General features: G+C 44.3%; 1 protein-coding gene and 1 pseudogene across 2 annotated transcripts in view; both read right to left on the bottom strand.

The window, feature by feature from the left end:
* The window catches only part of MDN1 (midasin AAA ATPase 1), a 217,815-nt gene that overhangs the window by 53,509 nt on the left and 151,801 nt on the right, over positions 1 to 12,505 (bottom strand). For both annotated transcript variants that reach the window (XM_083177044.1, XM_083177045.1), the window contains exons 74-77: positions 11,870 to 12,014; positions 10,172 to 10,318; positions 6,156 to 6,282; positions 3,312 to 3,417 (exon numbers count right to left, since the gene is read on the bottom strand). In XM_083177044.1, coding sequence (XP_083033170.1) covers positions 3,312 to 3,417; positions 6,156 to 6,282; positions 10,172 to 10,318; positions 11,870 to 12,014 — 525 coding nt within the window. The remainder of the gene's footprint in view (positions 1 to 3,311; positions 3,418 to 6,155; positions 6,283 to 10,171; positions 10,319 to 11,869; positions 12,015 to 12,505) is intronic.
* LOC146066113 (U2 spliceosomal RNA) lies at positions 6,630 to 6,847 on the bottom strand (annotated as a pseudogene).

Raw genomic sequence — 12,505 nt, 5'->3', positions numbered from 1 at the left:
TGGGGCAGGAGTGCGTCCACTTTAGGGACAGTCTCCCAGGGGACTATGTCCTCCTGTGGAAGGGGGTAAAAGGAAGGGAAACCGCCGATGGCAAGCTAAACTTCCTGTTAGGAATCTCCCAACTGATGACCTTAGTCGAGTTCACAGATTTACGGAATAAACCCAGAAAACACCTAGGGAGACACCCAAAGGTGTAGGCGGGCTCAGCGGGGTCGTTTAAGGTAAGGACCTATTTGACAGCTGAGACCAAGGTCGGCACCTCAAGACGAGGTGGGGGGGATTCACCTTATCACAGGCCCCCCATCTTCCATACCGTCGTCGACGGTCCCCTCTAGACAATGCTAATCCCAGGTGTCCTCCTCTCTGTGTCTGCTGACGGAGGAGTCTGGATGACGGGGGTATCTGCGTCTACCTGCAGGTACAGAGCGCTTCCACTGTGCGGGGAGCTACACCCGCCAAGGATGGGGACGGCATTTCTGGGGACCTTGTCTGGAGGCAGATAAGCACTCAGCCAAGGGATGAGGCTGCTACTGCTACTAGCTGCACCGGCAACGGAGTAAAGAACGTGGCCCAAGCAGGCTCCTGTTTTCTAGAGGAGGCTGTACCTGTGGGCATCGCCCAGGCATTGTAGTAGCCTGCGTATAAGCCGTACTGTACTAGTAATGGGGGCATAGGCCAACATTACAGGATGTACAAGACATCCGCACCGGAGCCCCAGAGTCACTGGGACTGGTACTCCTGGAAGACGTTGCAGTATTATAGCACTGTGAACCGGCTGCTAAAGCACAGGTAAGACAATGTACTACAAGTATAGAAGGCATACAATGCCATAGAATAGGCGGGTAGCCTATATGGTACCGCTAACACAGTATTCTCTGACCAACAGAGATAGTGTTCAAGCCATACACCGTAAGCTGGTACTACGTATACCTTGCAGTGGCGTAGACATTTGGCCCATATGTACGGCTAACACAGCATACTTCTGTTTTAAATTTTGCAATGTGGGAAGAAACCAGAGTACACGGAGTAACCCCACTAAAACACGGAGAGAACGTACAAACTCTGCACAGTTAGGGTCATAGTGGGAATTGAACCCACGACCCGAGCTGTGCTGCCCCCACAGTACGCAGTAAGCTAGTACTAGGCACATATAGCAATCATTGGCAGGCAGCCTTTCTGACAGGCAGTGATAGTGTTACACAGTGCACAGCCAGCCTGTGATATACATACAATGCAGTGATATAGACAGTGCAGTGATATACATACAATAGACAGCTGCCGTGATATAGACCGGCAGTCTATACGGTACAGACAATGCAGTATGCATCTGAGCCAGCTTGTAATAGACATACAAAGCAGTGATATAGACATACAGTGCAGTAATATATACACAGGTGCAGTGGATATACTGGCAGTCTATATGATACAGACAACGCAGTCTGCATCTGACAGCCAGCTTGTATCTGACAGGCAGATAACTGCAGAGTTTGGGTCATGTTGGGAATCGAACCCATGACCTCTGCACTGTGATGCAGCAATGCTAACCATTACACCATCCGCTCTGTCCTTTATGCTTCCGACAGGCAGTGATGGTGTTAATTCACAGGATACAATGTTGCACTTGGCTCTGCTGTGCCCACAGTTTGAACTCTGTCTGCTCTGTAACCTGACTCCTGGAGGAGATTATTACAGGGGAGCCCAGGCAGTGAAGGAGTGGAACCCCAGACTTAGCTCTCTGTGTCCCTCCACACATGTTAATTCAGCATGACATAACCAGCAATACATGGCCATATAGTACAGTGTAACAGATTAAACTGACAGGCAGTGAAGGAGTGGAACCCCAGACTGGCTGATAAGCTCTCTGTGTCCCTCCACACATGTTAAGTCAGCATGACATAACCAGCAATACATGGCCATATAGTACAGTGTAACACAGATTAAACTGACAGGCAGCTAAACTGTTAACAAACAATGCAGCATACAAGGGCAATGCAATTAATGGCACAAGGCTCCTTTCAGAGCACAGTACTGTACAGTTTCCCGAAGGAGGGGTACAGGGGGGACATGCCCAAATGACCTGGCAGTGAAGGAGTGGAACTCCGGGTGGCTATGAGCTCCTCCGTGTCCCTCCTCACATGTCGCAGGCAGGCAGGAAGGGATCTCAGTGGCGGGAACTCTCTGTGTGTTAAACACAGTTCCCTGCCTACTGTCCCCGGGTGGAGAGGCTGATGTGGGGGGAGCCTTCTCCCCCTGCTGACAAATGGCCCCCAGGGAGGTGTCCACATGCGGCGCAGGTAAAAATGGCAGGGGTCCGGCGCTACCGGGCGGCCCCGCATACCTGGCGCCGCTGCCCACAAACCGTTTCCCTGGTGGTCCAGCGGGAGCGGGTGGCGAACCAGCCGTCCGCTTGTCAGCGCAGTCGGCGGTCCCCCCCGCCGAACTGCTGCAGCCGCAATGCCCAGCAAGCGCAATCGCGCGCGCTCCCAGCGGGGAGCGCGTTACCTTTGTCAGGTCCCCGGCGTCCGGTGGCGGCTGTGGCTCCCCAGTGCCCGGGGGCCGCTGCAGGTCCCCACCCTCGAGTGGCGATGCAGCTCCGGACCCGGGTGATGGAGCAGCAGCGCAGGTGTCTGTGCAGACCCCCAGTGCTGCTGCTCTGTCACTGACACAAGTCAGTGTAAAAGAAAAATGAAAAATAAAATATAAAAATCAAGTTAGGCTGCTAAATAGCAGCCCCTCTATTAGGTGCATCTGGCTCCTGCCAGCACCCGAAAAAACTGAGCTTCCTGGCCTGGAGGTGGGGTAGAGGAGGGGAGGAGCCCGGCTGCCTGGGAGGCAGTTCAAGTTTAACCTCTAGGGTGCTGGTGCTCTCCCATCTCCTTACTACCCACTGTAACGCTGTGGCCCCTGATGTCTCCCGAAGGAGAAAGAGATAAAACGGAGAGCCAATCAGTTCCTGCCTGCCATGTCACAGACTAAGGGCCAGATGTATCAAGCTTCAAAAAGTGATAAAATTGAGAGCTCCCAACTGCCATGTTGCAGGAGGCTGGGTTTGAAAAATTTCAGGTAGGAGATGATTGGCTGGTGTGCTATCACTCTCCATTTTATTACTTTCTGAAGCTTGATAGATCTGGCCCCACGTCTTTTTCACAATGTAAAATCGAATGCAACTTGTTATAGCTTCATAACAAGTCTGTGATAAAACATATGTGTTAAATGCTCACAGAAGCACTGACATTACTACTTTATAAAAACATTGAAAATGTAAAACAACAAAATATACTGTATACATTGAAACTATCGGTATGTCTTACCTTGGCTGGGGACGCAAATGCAGTCTCCATCCTGGAATTCCGTGCAAGAGATTTGTAGAAATACTTCTGACAACCATGCCAAGTTGAACTGATCTCTGCTAGCAAACTGAATGGAAAGAGACACCACATAATTCACATACACCACTACTGGTCCCATATTTGACAGGTTTTCAAACTTAGGGGGTATTCACTGCCACGTCCGCAAAGACACTGCAGTGATTTTCAATGGATCAATGGATCTATGAATGCAGATTCAGCTTTTCAGATAAGAGTCTGCAGTCGCTCCCTGGCCGAAACGTCCATGATTCAATAGTAATATCCGCTTATGTCCAAAAATCAGAAATAAGAGGGATTTTTTTTCTTTTTTATAGGTGAATGCAGGGGCGACATGGCAAATAGATGTATGAAATAGAACTAATGAAATAAAAACTGTGCAAAAAATGCATGCTAATACATACAAGAAAAACAGCTCATCTAAATTAATATTGGCACTATGACACATGTAACGGCAGCTGGAAAGCTTAAGGGGGGAATGCAATTGCAGATGATAAACCATTTTCTGGAAAAGTGGTTATCAGCTATTTCAATTAGATAATTCTCCATAGGATTAAAAAATTAAAATTTAAAATTCACTGCCTCCTGAGCCAGAACAAAGTTGGGGAAGGTAAGGGAAGTTACAGTAGCAGGGAGGGTGGAGTCAGGCTGCAGGGCAGGGGAGGGTTGGTTAGGATGCGGGGAGGGTGTGGGTTAGGGGATTCCCTGTCAGGATTTTGACAAAAGTATTATGAACGTAAGTACACCAAACACAGGTCATCTATATGTATCCTATTTTTAAGATTGCAAATGAGTGGTCAAGTTTTCTGAATGGTTTCTTTTTAAAGTGGGCTAAAATGACAAATTAATACCTCCATTAATTTGATGCATCCCTATATTTAGTAATTATTTGCAGAAAAACCTTTTGCAAATTGTATTCACTATTTAAAAAAAATGCTCATATCCACTTGACAATTTAAGAATCCAAAATGCTAAAGCTGGGTACACACAAAGCGTTATCTGTCCAATCTGGACACCATAAAAGAAAAGGAACAGGGGCAATAAAGAGCTGGATCCACAAATGTAACCAATTTCGCTCCAGATCTGTCAAATCCGAGTTGATCGCATTGGAGTGTATATAAAAAAAGACACAAAAATAGCAATGTGTAGATTGTCATATTGTTTTTAACCTATTTGTCTCAGCGTTTAGGAGCAAATGGTTAATTGTCATATGCTCTCATACATTTTCAGATTTTTGTTCACACCAGACAGATAATAACAACAAAAAGGATCAGTCCCAAAGCGCAACCACTCTCTTTCTGCCAAATCTTGAGCTGGGGATCACCGTACAATCCCTGTAGAATTTGAACACCATAAAAGAAAAGGACCAGGGGCGATAGAGCTGGATCCACAAACTTAACCAATTTTCCTCCAGATCTGTCACATTTGAGTCAATCTCATTGGAGGGTATATAAAAGACACAAAAATAGCAATGTGTAGATTGTCTAAAGCTTGAATTACAAACTCAAAAACACTTAGGGACGGGTGCTGCCAAGCGTACCCGTACTCACACTCATGCATGGGGAAATGGGGAAACGTGTGTGTAAAGGTACCTTTGTACTCGCCACAAGGGTGGACTGGATAAAGATAGGTTATCATATTAAAATGCATCGGCAGGAGAGGAGGTCTGTACTTGACACTACTGAGATTGTGACACTGGTACCTATTGTGCGGTTTATGGCCATTATCCGCACCTTAAGGAGATTGAAGTTCACTAAAGTACCTTTAATATGCATGTCCAAGTTTACTCACTAAGTGAGTATGGTTATGCATTCATTTGTGAATATCCGGTCCAGCACATGGTGACCCTTGTAGCGAATGCAAAGATACCTTTACACCCCCGTTTCTCCATGCATGAGCGTGAGTACATTTGGCAGCACCAGTCCCTAAGTGTTTTTGAGTTTGTAATTCAAGCTTTAGACAATCTACACATTGCTATTTTTGTGTCTTTTATATACCCTCCAATGAGATTGACTCGGATGTGACAGATCTGGAGCAAAATTGGTTACATTTGTGGATCCAGCTCTTTATCGCCCCTGATCCTTTTCCTTTTTGGTGTCCAAATTCTACAGGGATTGTGCGGTGATCACCAGCTCAAGTTTTGGCAGAAAGAGTGGTTGCACTTTGGGACTGATCCTTTTTGTTATTGCTATTATCTGTCCAATCTGTCTGGTGTGAACAAAAATCTGGAAATGTATGGGAGCACATGACAATTCACCAATTGCTCCTAAACACTGAGACAAATAGGATAAAACAATATGAATTAACAAGTTTATATGAACAATAACTTTTTATCCATTTTTCAGCATTAAGGGGAAAATGGTTGCTTGTCATTTGCTCCAGTACATGGACAGACTGGTCAGATAAATCTTTGTGTGTGTACCCAGCTTTAGAGACGTCTATGCATTTATCCAATATCATTTTTTGTTGTTTTGGGGTACAGACAGACTACCCTATTTTCACCTATAGTTATCATGTGAAACAAAATCCATTTTCCAATTGAATTGCACAATAAGTGAACACCTAACAGGCAATAAGTGAAATTAACGGGCAATATGGAAGAGTTAACACTTTATAGCCTCTAATAATTTAATCCCCCTTCCCTAGTGTCTCAAAACGCATTTACATTTTTTTTCACTTCAGTCAGTAGAACGCATGCAAACTACAATATGATTAAAGCAAAGAGGTCATTAATAGGGACATAAAAGCATTATGTAGTCTATAAATTAATTAGCAAATAAAAAGTCATACTCTGCATTGGTCTCAAGGGTGCTATTTGAAATGGTCAAAGCGCTATGGAGATCCAAAGGGTGGAGGCAAAGTAAATCTTGATTGTTCTTGGTGCGTATCCATGCAAGTCCTTTCCGATACGACAAGCCTACAATTTATGAGAAGAGACACATACTGGCCTCAATCACAATGCAAAATGTGGGCAACAGAAAAAAAGTTAATGCTGTATTTATAAATCATATTTAACCCTTTGAGTCCCAACGTTGCGGTGAGTGATCCTCCAAATATTCACTAAAAATGCCAGCATTGCTCACAGCGACTGTTATTTTAGTATAAATACAAATACAGCCAAGTCAATTAATTGAAGTTTAGTTAAATATTGCACCCAAAAAAGAACAGTTGCAGTGACTGAGCGATGCTGGTATGTCTAGGGTATATTTTGAGGATCGCTCACACCAAAGTTGGCACTCAAAGGGTTAATATAAATAAATATATTGAAATTAAACTGCAAAGTTTATTGTGCATAACTAGGTCTCTTTAGGCATAGCCAACCCAAACATTAACCACAATAAGCATATTAACACAGACATATAGTGTAGGACTATGGAGAGTTTACCACGCCTGTATCTCTTGCAGGAGGTTGTGTTTGTATTTTATTAAACTGATAAGAACAGATCCTACAACTTGATCTTCGCCAAAAGGCAAGAAGCGAGTTCAAATACTTGAGATGCATTATTTTTTAGGACATTATACTTGATGTTAGCCTGCACATTAGCCTATCTAATTCATATAATGGTGGAAAACAGGTTGCCCTACTATTTAAAACCATGGGCGATCAATTATTTGCACCACATGACTACCAGAGCTGCCACCCCAAGAAACTGGATAGTGTCTATACACCACAAGGAAAGTTATGAATATCAGAGGAATTCTCAATCCAGGTATACAAAGATTACACTGATTGGAGGTTATTCTGCTGCTAGTGGCCACAACTGATTATTTGTCTTAATACCCATCTATCCAAAAACAAATCAATTCTCATTAGAACCAAAGGATTACTTGAAAAAAACAAACAGAAAGTATAAATCAATATGGCTTGTACTGCATACATACAGCCTGTGACAAGTAGAGGTACACCGTTTCACAATATCTGCTGCAACCTGCTACAATACCAGGATCAAAGATGTCACTTTACAACTTTGAGGTACACAGAACCCAAAGACTAGATACCTTTTGCACAAAAAACTCGGAAGATGTTTGTAGGACTACACCAGCTGGAACTACTGAGCAAGTAATTGCCATAATAGGTGTGTGCTGTATAGTTGGTCATGGGATCTACATAGTGGCTAAAAGGTGTTCATATAATTATATGTATGGGCAATAATCATACGCGGCAGGACTGAAGAGTCTTGGAGATAGGGTTCCTCAAAGCCGCCACACTTCTTCCTGCAATTTGGTCATAAAATATCTAGCTGCAATACCAAGTACAGACACATCCATAAAGTAGTATGTTTGTTGCTTCTTGCGTGTCTAGCTGGGTAGTTATTACTTTTTGCTTCATACCGTCACCGTATTGGACAGATTTTGTATTTTGAATTCAACATTGCTGGTTTGGGGAGTAACTGCATCTTCACATAATATACTTGCCTTATGCTGGCCATACACTATAGTACACTTCCCTGGCAGCAGTATCGCATGCGGTCCTTTTACTAGCGATATACCGCATGCGATCCCAGCCAAGCTTGCTTGGCTCAAATGCAATCCAAGAGATTGCTTGTGCAGCTGGTGCTACTTGCAGGCTCCGGTGTGGGGTTCAGTGTGAGTTACCGACAGACGTTTGACCGGTCGTCATTATACCAAGACCAATTGACAGACAGTCAAAATGCTGTTTAACTGACCCACATGCATCAGGTCAGAATGGGCAATTGTCATTTGCTCCCCAAAATTTCCAGATTTAAATTCCATTCATCCAGATTGGAAAGATAATCTTATAGTGTGTATGGGCCTTTACCGTAACCTGTGATTTCTTAGGACCTGTTCTACTTCAAAGTGTCTCATACCGGATTTAGACAACATGTAATAAATAAATATTTAATTAGTTTTCGGTTTCCTGTCTGTGTGAACTGACCCAAAAATCCCACAGTACACAGAGTTTCGGCTGTAATACTGTGGATCTATACAAAATGAACAAAACCACAGGCTACTAGGTTGTGTAGCCAACAATGGAGGCAAGTACACTTGACACCTGAAATGTGAAAATTAACCTTGCCCAAATCTGGACCAAAAAAAAATAAGAAAATTCTTGACAAGGAGAGTATGTGCAGAGAGATCTTGGACACTATCAACCTCCCAGGAAAGCATGCCTAGTAGAGCTAGCCAGAGCTGAAACCATGGAGCTATTCTGTGAAATGTATGGATTTAGGAATGGATTAACCCTAGCAGGGTCTGCCTAAAGCGCCACAAGGAGTTTGTATGACCAATGTTGCATGGCTCTGGCCCCTCATGCTTTGGAAACAAGTTCTACAAAAAAAAAAAAAACTACTGGCGACAACCCTCCAGTTTCAAGAGGGTCTCTTAAGAAAGCCAACCCATGGGACCAGAAGTGCATTTAACTTAACCAATGGAGGAGCATCCACCCTTGAAGATTTGTTGCCTTGCTGCATGCGGAGATGAAAAACACCTAGAGACAGCAAAGCTTGAATCCAGAGTTTTCCAGGTTTCTTTGATAAGTTCCAAAAGATCTAAAGACAGTGCAACAGTAGCCGTCCACTTCTGTATGCCTATAAAAGGGCCTGGAAGTCTTAGCTGGAGAGTCCTTACATTCCTGCAGAAACAGCTCAAGAAACTCCCCTCTCTCCTCAGAATCTATATCATCAAGGGAAGTAGTAAGGAATGTGAGCCACTTTATGCACCCAAAAAGTCAAAGAATCTGAAGCCTCATGGGGACAGAGAGACTGCATTTCAAGTGCAATATAACCAGGGCCAGAACAGTACACAAAAGCCTATTCCTCTGGTCCCCTGAACTTACATGTACCTAGGCCCCACATAAAAGTCTATAAATAAGAGTGGAACCAGATAGCCACACGATAAGTTAATTTTATATTGGACACGTAAAAAAACACAACTACTTCACCCCCTTAGACTTTGATGACCTTGCCTCGTCAGCTATGGAGAAACAGTAAACACCAGAAGAACAGTTGGATTACACGGTTAAACAAAAATTAGGGAAGCCATGTCAAACACAATCAGAAATAAAAACTTAGCCTTTTAGGATAGACTATAAGACCACAGAAATTACAGAGGAGAGAAGCCAGTTTCCCTGCAGACTGAAGATGCTGCACCTGAGAGGAATGGCCTGTTCATCAATGCTTCTGCATGTCTGCGGCCAAGCCAGAATGACCCTTCCAACACAAGCAGATTTGGAGAAGTAGATGTTTATGGGTTCAAGCACATCAGCCAGCCCATACTGCGTTATGCTGGGTACACACCAGGACGACTAGGGCCCGATCCGCACAATCTAGATCCAATTCCGATCAATTGGATGTAGATTGTGTGCTGATTGGGCCCTTTTCTGACCTGGTGTGGACCGATACCGATCCGATGCGCGGTCCCGCGGGTCGGTCGGTCGTTATTGAGATCCTACCTGCTGCAGGTAGGATCTCAATGACGACCATACAGCCGGGTGCGGGTCGCCATCGGATCGGACCCGCTCACGGTGCACATCGTGAGCGGGTCGTGCCCCCCCGCGTCATCGTGAGCGGGTCGGACGAGACACTGACGACCCGCTCACGATGTGCATCGTGAGCGGGTCGTCCTGGTGTGTACCCCGCATAAGACTCTTCCCTTAACCTGACCAGCTACAACAGTGAACATTTATTTAAGGTAGCACACATTGCTAGGCAGCCTGCCCATGAGCCCAACCATCATTACTTTGGACAACCACGGGGTGCTTTCATATAGCTAGCAAGTGTTTAGAAACTAACTTACAAAGGACTTGTAGTGTATCTTAAAATAGCTACATTAAATAGATTACGTACCCGTTTTAGTGAGCATTTTAAAAAGCTCTGAAAGTGCCCTTTGCTTCTGCATGAGGATGTGTTTGGCTTCCGATCTCTGCTTCTCCTTATCAGTGGTCTGATCTACAGTAAGAATCTGAAGCTCATTCACAGATTCTATGATGCCCACTGCAATGGAGACAGGGAAATGCTGAAGTAGTATTGACTTAAACAGCACAAGCAGCTGTTGGGAACTTCACATTTGGAATAAAATCGGACAAAAAAAAAAGCGCACCTGGAAAGTATTCACAGCGCATCAAAACCACATAATCACAACATGATTTTTACACATTATTTACAAATAAAAAAACTAAGAAATCACGTATACATAAGTATTCACAACCTTTGTTCAATATGTTGTTTCTTTTAGGGGGGTATTCATTCCTTGTCGGGCTCCCGCAGCCATCACCCGACGGGGGAGATGGCTGCAGGGCCCTATTCAATGCTGTCTTCCCCAACAGCATTGAACAGGGGTTCTCCACAGAACGAGCCCGACATCACAAACTGTCAAGCTCGTTCTGCCGAGAAAAGCCGGAAATAGGCGAGCTCCTAGCCGGAGCTCGTCTATTTCCGTCCTCAACTCGCGACCACGCCCCCCTTCTCGCCGCTCGGGACATTGAATCCCGACTGCCGAGCTCCAGTCGAGCAAAGCGAGAACGGGACAGGGGCACGGCTCTCGAGCTTGCTCGACATCCGTTCCCCTGACATTGAATACCCCCCTTAGAATATGATGCCACAAGCTTGATACAGCCATGTTTGGGCTGTTTCACCCATTCCTCTTTGCAGCATTTTGCAAGCTCCATCAGGTGGAATGGAAAGCGTCGCTGCACAGCCATTTTCAGATCTCTCCAGAGATGTCCAATTGGATAGAAGTCTGGGCCACTCAAGGACATTCACACAGTTGTCCTGAAGCCACTCCTTTGATATCTTGAGGTCAAAAACGCTCTGGAGCAAGTTTTCATGCAGAATGTCTCTGTATATTGCTGCATTCAATTTTCTATCCTGACTACTCTTCCAGTTTCTGCTGCTAAAAAACATCCCCACAGCATGATGCTGCCACTACCATGCTTCACTGTAAGGATGGCATTGGCCTGGTGATGAGTGGTGCTTGGTTTCCTCCAAACATGATGCCTGACATTCACACCAATGAGTTCAATCTTTGTCTCAGACCAGAGAATTTTGTTTCCAATGGACTCAAGAGTCCTTCAGGTTAATTTTGTCAAACTCCAGGCGTGCTGCCATGTGCATTTTACTAAGGAGTGGCTTCCATCTGGCCACTCTACCATACATGCCACATAGGTGGATTGCTGCAGGGATGGTTGTCCTGGAAGGTTCTCCTCTCTCCACAAAGGAATGCTGTAGAGCTCTGACAGAGTGACCATTGGGTTCTTTGTCACCTCCCTGACTAGGGCTCATTTGAGCTTCATGGCAAAGGCTGTGAATACTTATGTACATGTGCATGTGATTTCTTAGTTTTTATTGTTAAATCGGGTTAAAAAAAATCTCCCAATGTTTTTCACGTGGTCATTATGGGGTATTGTTTGTAGAATTTTGAGGGAAAAATGTTATTATTCCATTTTGGAATAAGGCTGTAACATAAAAAAATGTGGAAAAAGTGACGCACTGTGAATACTTTTTTATGGATACAAGTGCACTGGTATACTCCAGCTATGTGAATACCTGTAAATCCATTGAGATTTTCACACAAAGTTGGAGTTGAGCTCTTCTGTATGAATGTAGAGCACAACTGCCTCATTCTTTTTGTCAATTTAGGAAGACGACACTGAAGAGAATCTGTTGAATAAATGTCTTCGCCACAAGTTAGCTGTAAAAACAAAAACAATACCTTTTTATAGGTGAGTGAGCAAACCATAAGCAAAACATGAATGGTGACAGCTTAACACTTAATGGCAGTGGTAGGTCATTCCCACATTGAAAAAAATGCAAATATTGCCTACTGGAAGTAGTAATCCTCATAGTGTTCTCTGTGTTACAACATTAAAACGCTAATTGTGAAATGAAATGAACACACATAATGTGGCATACAGTACACCTATTACCCACCACAATCAATCATGTGAACTTTCCAAAACCGTAGTAGTTTCTAATGTAAAATTCTTATTCAAAGTAAAGACCACCCTCTTACACACAATGAGGTGTATTCTAGAAGTGCTGATAGCTTGCCTTCAGAGTATTCAACTGCCTCCCCTCCACTTCCCTCCGCCGTTTACCCTTCGCCGGTTCCTTTCAACGAGGTGAAAACGGCAAGTGTGGGCACCAAAATAGCGGGGCTCGCCATAAAATGCAACTTCCTGC

Source organism: Crinia signifera, chromosome 3 (genome assembly GCF_055691185.1).
Source record: "Crinia signifera chromosome 3, ASM5569118v1, whole genome shotgun sequence".
Lineage (NCBI taxonomy): Eukaryota > Metazoa > Chordata > Amphibia > Anura > Myobatrachidae > Crinia > Crinia signifera.
This window is presented reverse-complemented; position numbering and strand designations above follow the sequence as displayed.